At 35.9% G+C, this 21,835-nt stretch overlaps 2 protein-coding genes across 3 annotated transcripts in view; one reads left to right on the forward strand and one right to left on the reverse strand.

Moving 5' to 3' along the window:
* The window catches only part of Timeout (circadian regulator timeout), a 91,953-nt gene that overhangs the window by 22,306 nt on the left and 47,812 nt on the right, over positions 1-21,835 (forward strand). The gene's annotated exons all lie outside the window — the stretch shown is intronic.
* On the reverse strand, positions 9,478-14,282 carry LOC138932879 (uncharacterized). The gene has a single exon (XM_070295125.1). It carries the CDS (start codon positions 13,962-13,964, stop codon positions 11,196-11,198), a length of 2,769 nt encoding a protein of 922 aa, XP_070151226.1. The 5' UTR covers positions 13,965-14,282; the 3' UTR covers positions 9,478-11,195.

Raw genomic sequence — 21,835 nt, forward strand, 5'->3', positions numbered from 1 at the left:
ATCTTCGTACGGCGGGTCGAATAAAGCGTGGCTCCCTTTTTTATAGAATATAGAGGGAAAGAGAGAATCTGATAAAATCTGGCAGACGCACAGTTGTCTCTCCTAAAATTTCATTCTATGCTATATTCACGACGGAATCGCGGAATATTCTGATATTGCGTTTGATAGATCGAAAATATTATTATTTGCATAGCAAGTGTATCGGTGTATCATCTGAAGATTCTTTTTTACGAATTTTCTTCTCATATTTGAAATTCCAAGAATAAGTATATTTTTTTTCCATTAAACGTTTATGACTTACAAATATTTGAAAGCGTTCACTTTGCTGAGACAGAGAGTTTCAGAGAGAGTTCTGCATCTGACAAGCTATTAAATGCTGATATTTCTTATATATATATATATATATATATATATATATATTAGATAAATCCTTTTGCATTTAAAGTAACATTTCTCGTTACACTTTGATGGCTTATTTATTTAAGTAAAGATTTAAGAAAGCATAAATGTGATTATAAAAAAAGTATTAAATATAAGCGGGAACGCGCGTATCGAAGCTTTTCATTATGTATTTTTTCCTCTTTTATGGGAGAATCATTCCGACGAATGTTGTAGTCAAACACTTCTTTCGACATTACTTATCGGGATTCTTGATTACGTCCGGGATCTGAAAGAAGTATTGCAATGAGTGGCAGGTTCACCACAAAATTGTATGTAAATTATAAGGAAAAGAGGAAACTACAGAGGGATGTAAAAAATGTTATTATGGTTTTTGGGGGATGAACGGGCCGGATTGGCGTCTGGTTTCCAAGATTGAACGAGCGAATTAGAAAGTTCTGTTAGAAGTGTCAAGGCTTGCGGGATGGCAACGCAGTGACAAGAAGGGATGAAAAAGAAACTCGTTTCGTCTAGATTTAGTTAGATAATCCTTCTTTTTCGGGAGAGGATAGCTTCCGTGACAGAAACGGCAAAGAATGATAATTTTACCCTTGTAATTGGTTTTAAGTGGATCTTCTTGTGATCCACTGGAATCTTTATCTGAATTGAATTAAAAAAAGGAGTTTTTTATTTTAGATAATACTTTAACGTGATTGAATATCTCATGCCAATTACGATTTGGAATTTTCAAATAGTTTATTTAATTACTTATTGAATATTCGTATTTTGAAGATATCGTATACTTGGAATTTCAAGAGCTAAACTCAGAAAGTTTGATCGGTGAGATGACTTCGAAAAAACTTGTCAGGAAAACTTCCGCTATCGACTTTCTCGATTTATCCGCTCAAAAGACACGGTAATTAATATGGTAATATCTGAAGCGCGATCGAAATTGATTTTTGCCATTTTAGTTAACCTTTGTAACTGTTTTCGCCGCGCTAGAATCCGGAAATCCGGCTAGATCAGATATTTGGCGCCTGTTAAGAGCAATATCCTATAAATAAACATATACACGCACGCACACAAACGATATCGCCAGTTTCTAGGACGAAATTTCTCCTTCGTGATGCGTTTGTAGATTGCACCTACGTAATCCCGCAATCTTCACCTGTCGTACCGGTGCCGCTTTGGCACAGCTCGAACCAATTATCTGTGTTGCCTTTGATGTCACCCACCTTTCGCGGATGTTTGCGCCAAACAGCGACGGGGTCTCCTTGACAAAGGATCTTTCTGGAAATTCTGCGAGTATATGCCATTCATCCGCCATTTTCTTCAATAGCTGTTTGCGCAGTCCGCGTATCAGCTTCGTACTCTAAAGGTTTTCCGTAATCGAATACAGAATCAAAGAGTCGCTTTCAAATTGAAATTTATCCCTCTCTAGCGCGCAAAGTATTAATTGAATTTTTACAGCTGCATCACACCTCTTACCCGCATCTGTCGGATTTTTGCGATGATTTAAACAGAAATGAAATCTACGCTATGCTACAACTGTTGATATTTCGATATTATGACATAATCTTTATATAATTTTTTATTAACCGAAATGAATAGCTTAAAGGCAAAAAACATATATCACGACAATGAGACGACAGGGGGGGGGGGGGAAACTACAAAATTATTGCAGAGCTTTTACTTTAATCTGATCCGCGATTCGGGAAATCGTAAAGATTATCCCCACCACGAAGATAGCTTAAAACGGAGACGTGACAGAGTTACGAAGTCTTAGATGAAGGTTTCGCGACTTTCCGTTTTCAACCGTTACGGAAAATTTTTCTTGACAAGATTCTATCTCGTATTTCTTCATTGCCATAGTTATTTCTCGTGGCTTAGAAACTATAAACTTTTATGTGACACATGTGGGCGCACACAAAGTCAATCCGGATAATTGCGATACGGGATAAATGAGGGATATCATCTAATGACGAAACTAAAAAATGATAGTAGAGAGAAAAGTGAGAGAAGGAGGAGAGTGTTATCTTTGATTCATTTGCTAAAATAAAAATAAAATATTATTTGGATATTTTTTTTGTCACATACGCTACTGATATTAAATTATTGTTAATGAATGGATTAATAAAAAAGGAAATGGCACTTTACGTATCTCTAATTTAAAAATAATTATTTTATTCTGATTTACTGCTTGAATTACGTTAATATTTAATATGTAATTTTTTATAAATAATATTTATAATTATAATCTTTTATGCATACACAATTTTTTATACATAGTATGCGTTTGCTATTTCTAATATTAAAGGGAATATTGATTGCAAATGCTATTTCCTTGTGTTGTAGAATTTATAATCTTTTAAATTATATTTTTATTAAAATTATCTCTCTCTACTTTAAGCAATAATTTGTTACATCTCCTCGGGTTTATCTAATGTATCGTGGCAATTATATTCGCAACATACGCAAGAATATTTTGCGTACTTCTTTCGCACGCTGTTTTCGCAGTGTCTGTATCGAATTTGTACTCGTCCCCAGCAGACTCGTTTTTTGTTGCGAGAGAAGATGCGCGAGCGAATAATGTCTCCACTCCCGCAATCCCGATTCTAATAACATCTAATTTTTTTTTTAAGAAACGAGTGCAAACACACTTTTCACGTCAAAAGAATAATTAGGTAAGATTTAATATCTTTCTCTCATTTTCATAATTGGATCCTTCATTAAGGAATGAATCGTTTTATATAATTTTTATGTAATTACATAATAAGTTGAAAATTATCATCAATTCGTTCTGCGAACATCCTTCAGTATGATTGCGTTATCTCTGATGCGATTTAGAGCTTTCTTTCTTTTTCGTGCACACTTTTTCTAATCTGAAATATAGAGTTATAAATGCAGTAAAATCATTCACATAATCCTAGGTACTTAAATCGAGAAAGTACTTTAGATGTACGAGAGAATTGCCATTTCGAGCATTTCACTATAAGGCAATAATCGCAAGTTCTATAAACTCGAAAAATGGAAATTTGTGTGATAATTATTATATTTATTATTATTTCTATAATTTTCAAAATAAAATTAAATTTTGCAAGTTTTTAACTCCAAAAAAAAAAGAAAGAAAATAAATTCGTGCAACTTTTATATATATTTATACGTTTTGAATAAGTAAAAGTAAAGTATTATAATAGAAATATAAACTAAAATACGCTTTAATAAAATCTTATGTAAATTTGCGCAACTCTTTTCTTAGAAGTAAATGAATCGAAACTAATGCCTTTTTTCTATTTTATACAGTCCGCGATTTATTTTGAACGACACTTAAGTACATATGTTACATGCATCATGTGCATCATTCTGGAATTTGGTGCAATCTTTATTTGTATGTTCGGCACTCTTCGGTGCTCGATATTAAAAAACAAAAAAAAAGTCGATTCGCCTGGTTTTATCACTTGATGTATCGTTGGGCGGGTCAGGTCGTAAATATTCCTGGAGATTCCGACCTAGGACTTTCGTAATCCTGAAATATACGAGGGAATAAATCGATTGACCGTGCGTATTTTTCGTGGCTCGCCGCAATTTAACAGACGGCAGCAGTTGCATTCATTGCGGAAAAAACGCCGGATCAAATCTCAGCTTGAAGGCGTGAAATTATCCTGATACTGATGGACAATATTAATATCAACCAGAAAATTTTTTGATCATTCTCTTCAAGCTTAAATATAAATCTGAATTTAGATTGAAAAATTGTAATTATTTTCTTCTGAAACATAAATCATTTCACTCCAATAATATGTACAATTATTAATATTCCAAAATTGCATTACTGCTAATTCATAACAGCAATTTACGTCGCGGTAACTTTATAATGGAAAATATAATAAAAACACGATGTCCTAGCGGTGTACATATTATAACAAAGGTCAAAAGTCAAAAGCATAAAGTGTATCGAATACTCTATCCGATAAAATCATGTACGTGACAGTAAATCTGTGGTTAACAGAATCACCGTTGTAAATGTGATCGCCATTTGAATTACATTACATGTGTGCAATTGTTGAAACGATCATTATGATAATTTTTTTTTTTTTTTTTTCAATAACGGTAATACTAATTCGTTAATAGAGTGCCGAGGAATTGTGCCGCTTGTCTAGATATAATAAATGTTTTTGTAAAAAAAATAGAAAATTAAATAATTTTTTTATAAAAATTGTTTAATAAAAATAAATAAAAATTTATGAAGGAGAATGCGCGCATTAATCAACAGTTTTAAACCTTTTAAAAATTAGTGAAACGGGATTTATGTATGTACCTATAGTTCTCGACGCGCTAGTTAAAAGGACGAGTGAAACAAAAGGAAATAGAAGAGTCATTTTCACAACGATTCATTTCAATTATTTCAGCAGTCGAGTAACTTTAGTAACCACCACTGTGTGCGAATATGAGCGTCTACGTGCCTTTATGTGATTCTCACTTTTAGGCCATTTTAATCCGTATTTTTATGTCGGGGCTAGTAAGATTATTTTCACGTAAATAATGGAGTCAATTAGTACAGCTAATTATTTTCCAGAGCCTCGGCGCTTGAGCTCGTCAATCATTTCTAAAAAGTATAATAGAAAATAACGATCGTTGGCGTGGGCAAGCTTTTGAAACATTGCATATTCAGGAAAAAGGAATTTACATTTATCCGTCACACGCGCGCTTAGCATATACGCGCTTAAAATATGCATACAAAAAGCTATTGATTATTACGCGTACATTTATTTAATTAATAGGATTTTATTACAATACTATAAATGCAAAAGTCCAATACGTGACACAAAATCATAATTCTAATTTTTTGGCTTCTGCTGAACAATTGCAATAAGATATCGCAATAATAATATATAATTTATATATTAAAATTTTTCACACAATATTTTTCTTTAAATTTATAACAATGCGTCGCTATTACTGTGGATATCTTCATTTTTTTTTATTATAGCGCGTTTCTTTCTTTACGGCAAGTTAGGGAAGATAAAAATTATTTCAATAATTCACCTAAGGTGTACCATTGACTTTAGCTTGCATATTTTTATAATATTTTATAAAAAAATAGTGAAGAGCCATAAAAAAAATAATTTTAAAAACTGAAAAAAAACTTTAAAATGTTCGCGAAATTAGTAAACTGGCATAAAGTTCCAGTATATTGTGGTAAAAGTTTTTTGCACGGCTTCAACACACAAAAAAAAATCCTCTTTTTCTTTTGAATTGTTTTACTCGTATATTTCAAACACACATATACCCCCTATAAGTTTTTAGAATGAGTTTTATTCAGAAATATTGTTGTATAAAATGTATATTCGTATATATGTTGCTAACAAAAGATTTTTTTTTCTGATCCATTTCAAGAACTTTTTATATTATTAGTGTCATTTTTTTGTTTCGTTTATTTGATACATGAATTTCATATATACGGAGCACATATTGTGTTTCTTTCCTTTTGTAGATTAAAATAATTAGAAATTGTTTTTAAATTAAACGAGGATTGTAAATCATTCCAGATCTGCATTTTTTCTTGAATAAAAGTTAGAAATATATTTTTGATATACTAATTACGTAAATGTTAGATCTGATTGCTACTAGATCATCGGTAGAATTCCATAGTAGGTAACACGCGATGAGACTGGAGACAAATAGAAAGACCACAAAGCTTGCGGAATGTACGATCGGAAAGAGCGCAACGGAAAGGGCGGCGGTTTGCGGTGATCGGAGATGAAGAGGATCTCTGCTTCTCTTACCATGAAGACCCAGTTTATCTTGGCCTCGTGTCAGTGCTCTCTCCTTTGTACAGAAAATGTCATAGAGGACGTGGCTCTCGATCAATGCTACTGTGTTTAGAGAGGAGTTGCGTTTCTCTCTATCTAGCTAAAACTACATTCGTGCTTCTGTGTCGGTCATAGGGATTAGTTCAGCTAAGCTATAGGTATTTTTTGTTATATTTCTTATAAGCAAATTCTTTTACAATTTACAAGTATAATTATCGTCAAATTTTGAAGGAAAAAAAAAAACGCAAATATTTTTAGCTAAAATTTCTGGAATTTGTTACGTTTACTTTTAGAATTTTTTTATTTTTACATTAATTTTAGATTAATTTTGATTCTATTATTAGAATCAACGAGCATTTCTTTGTGCATATTTTGCTCATCACATATTTCTTATGTGAAAAACTTTAGCATAAATTTAGCATGGTTTATTAAAGTTTGGGTTATATCACAATTAATGAAAATATCAATTTTTCTTCTCGATGCAAATAATTATATGAATAGTTGAAAGACGACATTATAGAGACAATGCGCGCATAAATTTAGAAAATGCATGTTTATCAAATTTTGTTGAGTTTATAAATAATAAATCGAGACGCGGAAGATGGTAAGTAGGTTGATCGAATTTGCCATTTGCGAAACAATTCTACAAATGAATTCGTAGACCAATTTGCGTAACAAAATGTCTTTCTGTTTTCGTGAAACGCTACTGCGTTACCACAGCGTACATAGTTATGTACATTTAATCAAAGGTACTTGTGTACAAAGTGCTTTACACCATATTCGTATACGAAACATTTTATACGTAGCTGTTAAGTACCTGTTAAAGTTATTAAACACAAAGACAATTTGTTCACGTTATTAAGCAATTTTTGCAATCCTTATTACCATAAATAAATTAAAAACAAAAGATAATAAATATCTATGTGCAACTTTTTGCAAAAGTTTCATATATATAAATATATAATTTTTTTTATTTATATGCAAAATAATCTTACTCTCATTGGATATTTCATATTTCTTACATTTGCTACCGCTCATGTAGAATATGAATAATAATCTTTTCAAATGCGTACTTCTGTATTATAATGATTGGCATATATTGCATTGTAACAATGTAGCTTGCAATCTCCCGTTGGGAAAAGAATAATTGCGTTGGGATCGATGTGCAATTGAGTTCGAAATTGCAATATATTTTTTATTGCACGTGTCAATACAAAGTGGTGCGAGTATAATTGAAACTCTAATCAAGTTTAAGATTTAAAACACGAAATATTATTTTAAAAATATCAGATTATAATCTCTATTATATATTTTTAATGATTCAATTTTTTATTTTATTTTGGCAGCATTTTATTTGATATTTGCTTGGTTTACAAGTATAATTTTTTAACGCTTTTAAAATGAAAAACTGCAATATTGTCTATGCTGTTGTCAGCGCTATACGTGGTAGATTAATGTGCGATAAATTTTTCTCTATCAATGTCTCTTCTTATTTTTGATGATTTTTTTGCTCGATCATTGACCACTTGAGCGCAATAACGCGTACCATACAATATTCGCGCGTGAAGAGAGTACGTTCATTGGGATCGGTATATGCAGATGGATTCCAAACTGGATTCTGTTTTTCATCGATGAAGTCAATATTACGAAATAGCACGGGCGTCTTGGTAAACCGACGACGGCACAGAGGGGGGCAAGGATAACGAACTTCTGCAAGATGTTACTGAATTTGCCAGTTCCGTAGCCTCGGGGTGAACCGAGAGCCGCTATACGGTGATTAAATTCCCTAGTTGCACGATGAGTTGTTTTATAGGAAATTTAAACTGAGGCTCAAGACTGCAAAATCTTGCAAAATCGCTGTATTCAATATACTTCGTAGATATCGTTTTTTCTTCTTGCCATCTCGATTTGTTATTATTATCGTTGTTCAGAAATTTCCTCGTAAGTTTTAGTAAAACGGTAATGCTTCAAATTATAGTTAAAATTACTTTTGCGTAAATTCGAGAACTCGCAATTTAGTAACGAATCTTTAGTACCTTAAGCCTTAGATAATTCTGCAGTAGGATCTATTAATATTTTGAAGAACGATTGTCACTTGGATGCATCATGTATATTCTACTATAAAGAATTGTTATTTATTAAAATTATTTTATTTATATTTGATTAATTAATAATTTTATTTTCAATGTATCTGAGTTTAAATATCATGGAAGTATTAGTTACGAGCAAAAGAAATTTTTGCTAGTTATCGCTGGAGTTAATGAGGTTATAATGAATGCGATAAATATTTGTCTTGCTTTAATTAACGTGTGCAGTTAATTGTAAGAAAGCTGACATGGATCTGATTAAAATCAAAATTTCTTGCAAGAACAAAGGTAAACGTTATCTATGCAGGCGATCTTATTAATCTTTCCAGAAAAAATGATAAATATTTGTGCAGAATATATTTATATATAGTTATGTAACAATAGCTTTATTAATAACCAAGATTTAGTTTTAACGAAGCAAAAAGAAGACTTGTAAGTAACGTTTACTTTTCAAAAGAAAAAATAATACTTTTTTTAAATTATTATGAAAGTTTTTTAATTGATTTGTTTTGATTTGTTTTGTTGGTTTAAGAATGAATGGTTAACAATAATCTTATTTTTAACAAATATTTTAATTCAACGATTTTTAAAATAAAAAGATGTCAGGCACAATAATAATATTTCTGACATTAAAATGTAGAGGTGCACAATTTTGACAAGTTTACTCGTCAAGGTAAAGTATAACATGTTTAGAATCGTAATACAGATATATATATATATATACATGTAATTAATATTAGTTTATTATACGTACCTATTTAATATATTGATGATGCCAAATATAATTGTCCTCGGTATTTATTCTTATGAGAACTAAAGAAATGATAAGAATTTTAATATATCATCTAACTCATTTTAAAAAATCAACATAAACTAATAAATTTCTAAAATTTGTCGTATATAACAGCCTTTTTTTTTTTTTTTTTTTTTTTTACATGTATACTGTTTAGACTAGTAAGAAAATCATTTATACAAGGATAATTATAAATAATCATATATAAGTTTTTGTAATATATGCATTATTATATAAAGTAAAATGTATATCTTTCTCTCTAGAGTAATTTCTTAAGAATATTTATGTGAATATTCTTTTGTGCATTACGAAATATTGTATTATATATTCTTTTTCTATTTTATATGCGAAGAATATCGAAAACAAAAAATTGAGAAAGGCAAAGAGAAGAACGAAGATGCATCTTTGTACATCGGTTTATTATTATAGCGGTATTTTGACACTGGTTATTTTAAGAAAGATAATATTTAGCCTCTTTGCTATTTGTCTATCTGCTCTCGCTCTCTCTTTCTCACTCTCCCTCTCTCTCTCTCTCTCTCGCAAGCAAGCAAGCATTCTCTCTTTCATTTTTGTATTTATTAAGAAGTCTTGACGGCTCACCAAGCTTAGTGGAATTAAGTATGGAAGCAATATTTCTGTACATCCCGTTTTTTTTACTGCATTCGCGAATGGTTTTTCGGATTATTCTTCTTTCCTTTTCTTTCTCTCTTTCTCTTACACACTCGATTTTTCGTACATGCGCACACTGTTCGATAAAAGTCTAATTTTATCTATTTGCCACCGCAAATTTTTCATACTTTTTTTCCCCCTTTCTCCTACATTCTGCATTATTTTAGCGCTGTCCTACCTGTTTCTCTACCACGTCCACGTTTCTCTATCTTTTGCTAGCCTTATGCTCTCTTCCTACTTTTATTACACTCGCACTTTATTTCAGTCACAATATAGTCTTCTTAGGAATTGAGCGTACCGCGAAGAGTCAAACTCTCGAAACGCGGCATGTAACCATTATTATTGTCACTATGTCCAATTTATCGGTCTGATTTTAGACAATTTAATTAAATCGGTAAGTCCGCTTGCTCGTCAATATTGTCACTTAATTACGACACGTGTGCGATACCGAAGATGTCAGAAAATATTAAGCATTAATATCGAGAATTTGGCGAATTTAGATTTCTCACGCGTATTATCTCATTTAGCTGTTTTCATTTGTGCGTTTCTCTTTACAATTGGCAATTTATTATCAAGAATTGGCGATTTATTATCTCACGCGGCATCGATCAGCCGTGCTCTGTACGATTCGAAATTTTGTCGAATTTTTCGCACGCAGTTTTTTCCCCGAGTTTTTAGTTTGTAGGATGCGTTCTGTATTTTTCGGCATGTGTTGCTCCGGATGTGTTTATATATGTCAAACTCTATATGAAATGGCGCGGTGATTCTCGTGCTTTTAACATCTTGGTTACAATGCTTGACGTCCGCATCTCCGCTGTTGATGGAGTTTGAACAGCGTTATCGTCGGATAATTTTCAGCGGATAGATTATACCGATATCGACATTGAAATGATTTTACAAAGTTATTCGTGATTTGCAAAGAACTCGATAAGCCAGATACATGCGTGTGATTAGAAAAACTGATTTTATAAGTAAGACTATTTTTTATGTCTATATGGATATTTTCCTCCGATTATGAATTTTGGATTCTCGGTAGTCTCTCACAGCAATGTTGTGCCTTTATTCATCGTTGAATAATTAATTATTTTTGCAAGATATTTCGCCTTGTAATCCGCAACGTATTGGCGGTTTTCGAAGCGATACGGATTAGCTCGGAGTATCTCGTTTCCAACTTCGACGTTTAGTCGCCCGTCCTCTTCTCTGTAGTTTCCGCAGTCAGAAGGACGCTTCCAACTTTCTGATTAACACTTCAGTTATCGTGCTCGGCAGATCCATTTAGATCTCGTCACAATAACGAGATTGCGCTTGTTACTTGAAAATTTTTCTCAGACACACATCGATCAGCCGTAATTTTCTTCGTGATTGTTGAGGCAACGTCGCCGATGCTTCTCGGTCGCGATTCTCGATGTCTAATTGCCTGTCTCTTTCGAACAAACGAATATATTCCGATTCGGGTCACCAAAGGTCCGCGGTAGGCGTGAGAGTGTGCACCTCGATGTTTTCGTGGCGATGATACCGATCCGTCCTATGCACGGTTGCCCTTCGCGAAAGGACGACTGTGAGCGCCGCGACAGCGCCGAGAGCCGCGCCGACCAACACCAACATTCCGGGATGAGCACCGGCGGATAGAGCTTCGGAGACTCTAGCGCCGGCTGAATCAGTCGCTCGACTGTTCAATTCCTCCGCTATCGTTTTCGAATCGTCCGACACCGCGCTCTCCTTTGCCGAGTTATTCATTCCGCCCGAATAAGTATTCTCGATCGTTTTTCCTTTCACGTGCAAAGTCGCCGACGAAAGAATCTCACCGTTGCCTGATGCGGCAAATTTGCTCGTTTCGTTTTTTCGCGTCTCGCCATCGGCCCGATTATCGAAAGTTTGCGGAGGCGATTCCGCGTCTTTCATTCCCATAATGGATGATAGCTTGGGGTCGTGCGGCGCTCGAGAGGCCGACGGGATGACGGCGTTCTTGATTAAATTCTGATCCATCGAGATACGATTTGTTTTATCGCTCTGTCGACCCGGTTCCCTACTCGTTCGCGTCGTGACTGACGATGTTACGTTACGGAAGGACGTCGGCGCCTCGTAGATTCGCGATGGTTTTTTTTGTATTTTCGTCGTAATGGCGATTTTCGCGGACGAGAAAACATTCGAATCAGCTACACCTTCGATTTTTGATTCGGTTTTCGCGTTTTTTTTAGAAAATAATGCCAGAGGATCCGTGAAGTTGCGCTGAGAATTCGCATCTTCGATATTGGAAGACGATAATACTGTGACGTTTGGCTGATCAGTGAAGACGACAGATGCGGTAATCGAAATGCTCGTCGTTGCTGCCGTGATGGTTGTCGCGATCGTGGAAATGGAATTCGGCGGTGGTGGCAACTCGTACAAAAATAATCCCGCCAATTTCCGCGGACTGAAACATCGAGCCGGTTGGCTCGATTGTTGATTCGATTCGCGGTGCTGTCTGATCCATTCGCCCAACCAGTAGAGATCTCCCGTGCAATTCCAATTGTTTTTGCCGAGCTTAAGAACGCGCAGCTGCGGCAGCATAAACGCGAGATCGGATCTAATAGCGCTGATGTTGGTTGCCGAAAGATTTAGCTCTATTAGGCTCTTACAGGCGGACAATGCAGCGTCATCCGCCAATAATTGTCCCGCGAGAACCGGACTACGCGACACGTCTAACATTATTAGTCTCTCCGGTGTCGGTACAGGGAACGCCATATCACTTTGTTCTTCCTGGTGTCGTTGAAGCGATGTTAGACCCGACATCCGGAGCTTGGCCAGATTACTCGGCCCACTTAGAGTATTAGTTGATAACGCTTTGATAGGATTATCAGATAGATCCAGTTCGGCGAGCAGAGGCAGTTGACCAAGTGCGCCTACTTCGATCTCGCTGATGTCATTATCGTTCAATGTCAACGATCGTAGGCTGTACAATCCATTGAGATCGTCGAGCTTTAGCGCAGTTATCGCGTTTCGTTGAAGCTTAAGCATCATGAGACTGCTTGGCAAACTTCCTGGTATTTTCGAAAGTGCGTTTCCAGACAGTTCGAGCTCTTCTAAAACTTCCAGTCGCCCTAAAGCATCATTCTCGATATCCGTTAGACGATTATCGGCGATATCCAACATACGTAGCAGGGGATAACTGTCCAAGTCGCCGCTGCGAATAGTAGTCAATTTGTTACCAGCAAGTCTGAGCGCCCTGACTGATCTCGTTAAAGCGGCTGGAACTCTCGCCAATCCAGTTCGAGATGCGTCTACTGTCTCCAATCTTCTTCCGGTACCCAATAATAGAGATACATCTCTCTCTTTCAGCGGATTTTCCGCGAGTCTCAAAACAGAGAGCCCCGATAACGGTTGCAACGTTCCTGAGGCCGCTCTGGCCAATCCATTTCTCGAAACGTCGAGTTCTCTCAATCTGTCGAGACTTTCGAACCACCTGGCGCCTAAAACTTGTAACTGATTGCCACTCAGATCGAGTTTCTGCAAGGAATATAACGGCGTAAGCGCGCTATCCGGCAAGTCTGCCAACCTGTTGTCCGATAGATCGAGAAATTCCAATTGATCTAAACCGCAAAACGCCTTCTCGTCCACTATGCCGATCGCGTTTTTACGTAAGCTCAAACGCACGAGTCCGATGAGTGTCCTAAAAGAACCGACACTAATGTCCGACAACGAATTGTCCGATAAATCGAGGCATGTCAACTCACTCACATTCACCGCGCGAATCATTAGCATGTCCTTTACTCGCGGCAAATTGTTGCACGACAGATTCAGCGACCTCAAGCGCTCGAAACCGCGCCACGACGTGTTTAACGATATCAACGAACAATTTGTCACCGCGAATTCGATTAAATACGGCAGCGCTTCTGCCGTTACGTCCGCTAGTTTCTCCGACGATGTATTGTTTGTCCCCGACGTGTCGTTCATCTTGAGATTATTATCCGGGGTACCGATCATCCCGTGATTTTTCACTAGATCGGCCGTCTCTAGCTCACTCAAGAAAACAGCGATGTCCGTTCCCTCGGCGCTGTTCACCGAGAAACTTCTCACTCCCACGGGTATTTCCGATAGACCGGGTACGCGTCCACGACACGTCACGTCTAACAAAATCGGCGCGAAGTCCTTTTTCTCGACACCATTCTGGCGATGACACTCGCAAAGGTCCGGACAGGCGGAACCGCTCGCCATCAAGGCGAGCAGTACTAACGGAAGCCACATCGCTTCCAAGGCGACGTCTTCACATCTCGTCCGCTGTCCGGTGGAATCTCGCGACGCCGCTCGTCTGCTCGCGGGCAAAGTGACGAGACAACGACAATATCGGCAATCGCGACAACGCGTGCCGCGAGTTCATCTACGGGGCGGAATTGACGTTGCACGATTGACGATGTTATCGACGATGATGGATGCCGCCAAAAGCGTTATATATAGATTATATATATATATATATGTGTGTGTGTGTGTGTGTGTGTGTATGTATATATACGAATGCCAATATCGGCGAGTACTATCGGTCTCATCGAACGTGATGTCCATACGAAGGACTGACAAACACTGCGGCGCTCGCGCGACTCGTAGCTGCACCCGCCACCCTCCGCGCATCGTTCCTTTCCTCCCCTCCTATCTACCCTACGTTTCATCTTCCTACCTACCCTTCCGCTGGTTTCTCTCCCTCTCGCACCCTCATCTCGATCCCCTCTATCTTCCGATACTCGGCTGTGTGCCACCACCTACAATCATTTCATCCTCTTCTGCCGCACGTATATTCCGTCTCTCTCTCTCTCTCTGTCTGCCTCTTCCCCCCCCCTCTATATATATATATATATCAAACCTGTATACAGATATATAACTGCCACTACTACTACCATCACTGTCCTCGCCACCACCACCGGCAGTCGTCGCTTTTGCTCTCGAACTCGATAAGAGGCGCGAGCGCGCTTGCGTCGTCTGACAGCGTAAGCCGGTATTCTACGATTTCACCAAGTGTCCTTGCTACCGGCCGACTCACTAACTACTACCTAGCAAAGCTTTTTCTTTTTTTTATAATCATGCTCTTTGTTAAATCTGAATTTGTTTTTTATCTATTATAATTTTTTATATTACAATTATTTCGCACGTATCTTAACATACTTTTTGACAAAATCAGAAATACATAAAAGACAAATGTTCTTGCTGAAGAAGAAGTTTCTCCTCTTTCTTCATGACTTTTTTGCGCGATAAAATTTTTGACCGTTCTCCATATATATTTGTGTTAATCATTTATAGCTCATGATCGCTTGTCAGATAATGGCACAAAATAGTACATATATCGGGGCTATAAAAAAATAATTGTTATCTTGTATAGAGTTTCGCTTGCTTGAACATTTAATGCAATTAGCGAAGTAGCCAGCGCATGTGGTTTACCCTCATTCTTGGAACAACCACGAAGAGGTCACGTTCTCGGAAATATTATAGATACTCGTTAAGACAATAAGCACGCACTAAGTTACTAATCCAACTAAAACTTTGCCGGCAGTTTCATGAGTTTTAGTCGCTAGTCGGTTTTCTTAGATTCGATTCGCGTGCCGAGGTTACGGAGGCGCAAAGATGCAATTCTCACGAGATAAGGTGAAAGATCAGATAATATCTTTTTGCACGTATCCTATACATGTCACAAGCGCTATATTATTTTATTATATTATATAATATGGCATTTATTTGTTATATTTTTTTCACATGAATTTTTTCATTAATGTATTTTCACATTCCAAAGGATAGCACAATCCAAGTTTTCTTTTCTCTTAACATTCTCGCAGAATGCGTAAGCCATATTTTAACATTATCACTTTTTTTCAAATATTTTCTCTCCGATATTTTTTTTTTCAGCATTGATATTGCAAAACGAACTGATTACATCCGATATTTTCAGTAAAAGAAGATTATGGTTTACATTTATGTATATAATATGCATGGTGCTTCGTAAAATAAACACGTGTATATGAATGTACGCTAAGTCTCTAGTTCGTTGAGAATACGAATGTTTTCGACTACGATAAATTTGTAGCTCTCTGTTTCTAATCCCTGCGGTATCACCGTATTACTTGCTGAACCTAGCCGAGCGATCGAACCGCCAATGATCTCTGTACATAACCCGGGAGTTTTCGATATACTATATCGAATCGCCGATCACACTGACACCGTTACCATTATCGCGGAGGTTAAATGCTTGAGCCGCCGGACTTAGAGAGATTTCCGCCGTGCTCGATGAAACGGTAATCGTGGCTATCATGGGATATTGGCGCGAAAGAAGCACAAAAAGTAAAAACGGTTATCGACTTGACCTCGTGGGAATCTATAGATAAATCATCGATTATAAAGAAAATCTTCTCGGACGGAATAACAATCATTACCTGTCTTCGGGAAAAATATCGTGGTTCATTTCATGGATGAATTTGTGATATGAACGTGTCTGGCATGCACAAATACAATACAAATTTTTAGTTCGTAGCATTTCGATCTATCAGAGATTTAAATATTGTATTTAAAAACAAAATGCGTTTATACCGTGAAAATAAATGCGAGTTACAGATCACGTGTTTTTAATTTGAATTAGATTTTTATCAGAAAGGCATTATATAAATTATATGAAACAAATATTAAAAAAGCATAAATATGATAATGTTTATCTTGTTAATTAAATAACAGTGTCTACATCGTTCACAACATTCTTCATCAGTTTAATATTTGGCCAATTATTTTTGTACATATATCTTATGAGAGTCTATACACTGCTTTGGAAAGTTTTTTGACAAAAGAGTTAGAGTTTATTTGAAAACGTGTTGTTTCGTTCACATATGTAAACGATTTATTACGCGCGTCATCATCGATTCTACACATACTCATCCTCGATTAAGTACTCTATAAATTGATCTGAAAAATCTGACATCAGTTTGGTGCCGGCATTTGCATGCGATGATTTAATCGCTCTAAGCGGCCATAGAGTAACGATGGGTCGACATTTGCGATGCGACAATTTCACCAAATACCAGAAATTTCCAACTTTCCAGAGTGGTTGATACGTCGCATTCAAGAGGTACGAGTAAACATTGTGATCATGCAGCCATTCCAATACTTTTCGAACGATTTTCACGGAGCACTCTGCCTAATGCGCTGCAATGTTCAAACTTCTTCGCTCATTTAAGTATTACCGTGTGTGTATCTGTGTGTGTTTCTATATTTTTTTGATATTTTGAAATACCCAACGCGGTTTCAAGCATATCGAAAATCGATATAATCGATTAGTTAGAAAGATAAGATTCGAAATACATCCCACAATGGAACATATTTTTGCAAGAAATAATTGTTTTAATAATTTATATATTATTAAACAAATTTAATATTGCATTTTTTAGATGTCAATAATTAGTTATAATAATATAGTTATGACTGTTGAAAGAAACATGTAAAATTATTTAATATATTTTTATATTATATAATATTATATTTCTTTACATTTTAATATTTGAGAATTGAAAGAAATAAAGAAGGATAATTTTATCGTTAACACAAAATCGTACAAGAATATATTGTACTCCATTATGGCGTTGTTCGAATCTTTCGTGCTGTTGCATATATTTTTCGCTTTTATCCGCAACACCGGATAACATTGTCATTCATAAAAGACATTAACTCTACGTGAGACATAAAATTAGCAATCTGTCCAAAAAGCATATTAGGAATTTTGCATGTTACTTATGTGCGTGTCATTGTACGCGGAAGGGGTTGATTGCTGGGTGTAAGTGGACATTCAGTATGCGGTGGAGAACGAGTCGGGATGATAGAAGGAAGCAGCGCTTGATAAGGGAAATCTTCTTTCGAGCCTGCGGTGCCGACCGACATGTAATTTCCCTGGAATAGAGGACAGAATCCTGGCTCGGATACTACTGCCCGCACGGGTTACAAAGTTACTTTTACGAGAGTAGTGGGCAAATGTAAATGGGGCCGGTGAGCGGCGACGTAGCGCGGGCAAAGCGAGAGAAGCGAGCGAGGGATCGAAAAGGGAAAATGAGAGAAAGAGTGGAAGGAACGTGGGGATGGGTGGTGAGAGGAGGACGAAGGAGTACAGGATGGAATAAAGGGGATGAGACTGTCGGAGTTTGTAATTGCAGCGGCTTTAACGCGCTGCTGATGGCCGATGGCACCCAGGACTGGGGTAATGGTCTGCACCAAATGTCTCTTCTTGTTAGAGAAGAAGGAAAGAGGAAGAGAGAGAGAGAGAGAGAGAAATGAGAGACGCTGGAAAAAGTACTCGAAGAGACATTGAGAGTGCCGGAGACACGTGGAGTCCTGCCGTTTTTTCCGCCACTGATTTTGTGTGCTCATTCCTTTCCCAATTGACATTTCATTACCTTAGAATATTGCAAAAATCGGAAAGATTAATCAATCCATTCTTAAAAATAGGCCTACAAAATTAAAACTGAAAATTATCGTGGTAAAAAGGATTAATGATGGACAAGTATGAAATAATAATAACTCGAAAATTATGTTCTTTTAAAATAGAAAGCTTATTTTAGTTTTTATAAATTTTACCGTTAATTGAATCCACGTACCATGTTTTTATAGACATTGGTTTTAGTTTATTTTACGTCTTCGTTAAGCTTGATTGTTGGCAGACTATTTTTATCAATATAGGTAACGTTGAAATTTATACAGGTAAATTGTGGTTGTTGTTTTCCCGAAAATATTGTTTGTGTGAATTGCTAAATTTTTTCTCTTTAGGTGAGATTTTATAACATAAAGAGAAGGAAAAGGGGAAGTTGATTTATACTTTGATTTATTCATAAATACAATTTATCTTTTATAAAAAAAGAATATATCATTTTTCCTTCTCTTTCTTGTTCACATTAAAACATATGATTGAGCTATTATTGAGTATTATTATCTTCGAATATTCGTTAATATTATGTTTTTTGTGATAAAGTTTAGTAGAATATACATATAATATAAAGTTCGCACGTCCTCTTATAGTACACTTGTGTACTTTCTCTGTAAAATCGCAAATATATAATTCAGTTAGTGTGTATTCATAGATAGATTTTAAACCGAAATATCAGTCAATAAGAGAGTACCGTGCAAGTTTCTCATAAATATTTAAAATATTCGATAGAGTGTTCAAGAAAAAAAAAAAAGTTCTCAAGTTACCTTCGGAATATTTACGTACAATTCATCACCCGAGAAAGAATGTTTTTCTTCTGCTTTTCTCGAGCACTTAATCCGCCATTAGTTTAGAGAAACGCTTGTATAGCAAGCATCTAATTACTGCGAGTAGTGTACATGTAAAAAGTCGATCGTCGAAAATGATTTTTGATGAGTCCAGCATTCAAATTCAACGCATGCTTTTCGCTCACCGCCATTGATCGTTATTTCGATGTCAATTTCTCACGTGCCTCACCTACTGAAAGATTGATAAAGACAATTTAAGAATCCAGAGCATCCTTTTTCTCTCGGCATCAATGCCAAGAATTCGCGTTGATCTTGCGATATCCAAGGAAATAGAAAATTCCTGATCTCAAAGTAGGACGCGGGAACGAAAGGAGCGAGGACGTGCTGGCGAACACGTCGAGGTCTCTTTTTTTAGATAGGGTTTACCGTGGTGGCAGGAAGTCACGACGAAGGACGATAACGGGTAGACTCGTAAATGTTGACTCCCGTATAACGCATTCTTTATATCCGCTGTAGTTATTCGCGCTCGTACAATTTCTAGTGTCCTGCTCGAAACGAGCCGCTCGGCCGTTTTTAAGGGAATAGAAACGAAAGCGAATGACTATTGTAATCTGCTATAGCAGAGTGGAAGTAGATATATTGGTGTATCCCTCTTTAGAGCAGCCTCGCGATCTCGTTCGAACGAAATATGGAGCTCTTCTGCAGATCTTCTGATCTACCCAAGATGGAGTTTTAATGCATGTATTTTACAGGACAAAAAGTATAACTCTTACTATCTCGATGCACAAAGTCAAAGAGCAAAAAGACATATTTCGACATTGTCGGTTATTAAATTGGATAAACGCTGTTTACATTACGCGAAAACAGTTTACTATCTTAAAATTTAATTAGCAAGTTGACGCTTTATTTTATGACAGACATTAGCTATAAGACTGATTTACAAAAACAATCGTTTAAAATATTAACTGTGCGGGATGATGTCTCAGGTGTATGATATCTTGAATTTTTAATCAGTGTTACGACGTCTCTCATCCTGACGCTAGTAATTAGTAAATCGCAACATTAATAAATGTAACATTGTTACATGAACGCGAGTAAACGCGTGCGCAGATTTTAGCACGTATAATAGGGGCGATTCGGAATAGCCGGAACGCGAGACAGATACAAATGTGGCTGGAGATGAGTAAGAGAGAACGAAGGTGTCTAGGGGGTCATTTGATATCTCTAGATAAAATAGGACCAGCGGAATGGTCCGGAGATAAAGGCGAAGGTAAAAGGAAAACTGCGGGTCGCGTAGAGAAATGTGTGTCAGAAGGTATAGGGCTGTTCTTGCAGAGGTAAACGTGTACAAGTCGAATCTTTCTTCTCTCTGTGTTTCACAGAGACATGCTAGTGTAAGGGACGCGCAGCATCTAATTGCGGAAAGCCTGGAGAAGAGATTATAAATGTGTGTCTATTTGCATTGTTATATTGAACGTAAAGCGATATCAATACGAAATTCCAAAAAAATAAAATTATATTATACGGCTCTTTAAATATCAAAAATTATGATTATTTTATATGATATAATATTTATTTATATTACGTTCATTTATCTTTATATTAGTTTTATATATTTATATATAAAAATTACATGTTTTTGTTTATGTAAAAACTATGTATTTAACAAATTACATTAATTATTATATAGTTCTACTTGCATGCGAGTAATAATCATTAGCGCGTCTCTGTTATTCCTAGCCTCGAGACTTCTCTTTTCCGTCATTCACAAGCATTCGCTGTTTCCGGTATTTTACATTTTTACGGCTCCCACAATCGCTAGCAGAATCTGTAGAATTGGGAGCACCGGGTGAATCATGCTATTGAATGCAGCGCTGCCGCTGGCATCGAATTCTCACGACAGGGTATTATTCCCATTTCGTATTGCCATGCCCATTTGCTGTGCGCCGAGGCATTTTCTTTTGGCTCTTTACATGGACGAATATTACGTCCAGTAAATTATAGAATCGACTTTAACGACAATATTTTTTTGGCCCATGTATAAAATGTACTTAATTCCTTTTGATCGTTTTTAATACACGTACGCATTTCTGTCAAACATAAACTTTGCGCTACTTTCTCATTGATCAATATTCTTGAATTGTACAATAATAATTTTTATAAAGATAATAATAGTATACTATTATAATATAATAAATATTTTAATTACAAATACAGAAAGAAAAGAAGAAAAAAATTTTGCAACAAAAAAAATATAACGACCAAAATACATAATTGCATATTAAATTACAGACAGGTGGAACATTTTTGTGACATAAATCGAGCATGTATGATCTTTCTTTGGAATATGAGAGCATAACTCGATATTCCGTAAAAAAGAAACCATTTAGTTTTTGTTTTTACAGTTGTTTGTACAATTGTTGAGTTAGAAGATATCACATTTTAATTACATTTTTTTTTTTAATTTTATATTTTTAGAAGAAAAAACTTTTTATAACGTTGAAAAGACTTGCATCGACATGACATTATTAAAAAGATAGTTGTGTAGAATGCGTACGATATATCGTGAGAAAATTTCAAAAAAATAAATTTCTACATAGTTCGACTGAAGATTAAAAATACTTGAAATATATAGGTAAATATAACTAAAAGATAATCATATTTTATTGTATATATATTCAAAGAGAGAGAGAGAGAGAGAGAAAGATCTAGGAGATAGATTGTGTGCCAATATATTATTATGTATTTCCATTATTGCAATATATTCATGTATAGTTGTGAGAAAGAAGAGATTTTACCCTTCGCTTGTTCTTCTCCTCCGAGTTTCCTGATTTCAGCAGTAGATTGGTCGAGAGCCATTTCGCGGCCGTTGGGTACTTGATGGATCTTTT

Source organism: Polyergus mexicanus, unplaced genomic scaffold (assembly GCF_030449975.1).
Source record: "Polyergus mexicanus isolate NDT 795.1 unplaced genomic scaffold, iyPolMexi1.0 SCAF_4, whole genome shotgun sequence".
NCBI classification, from domain to species: Eukaryota; Metazoa; Arthropoda; class Insecta; order Hymenoptera; family Formicidae; genus Polyergus; species Polyergus mexicanus.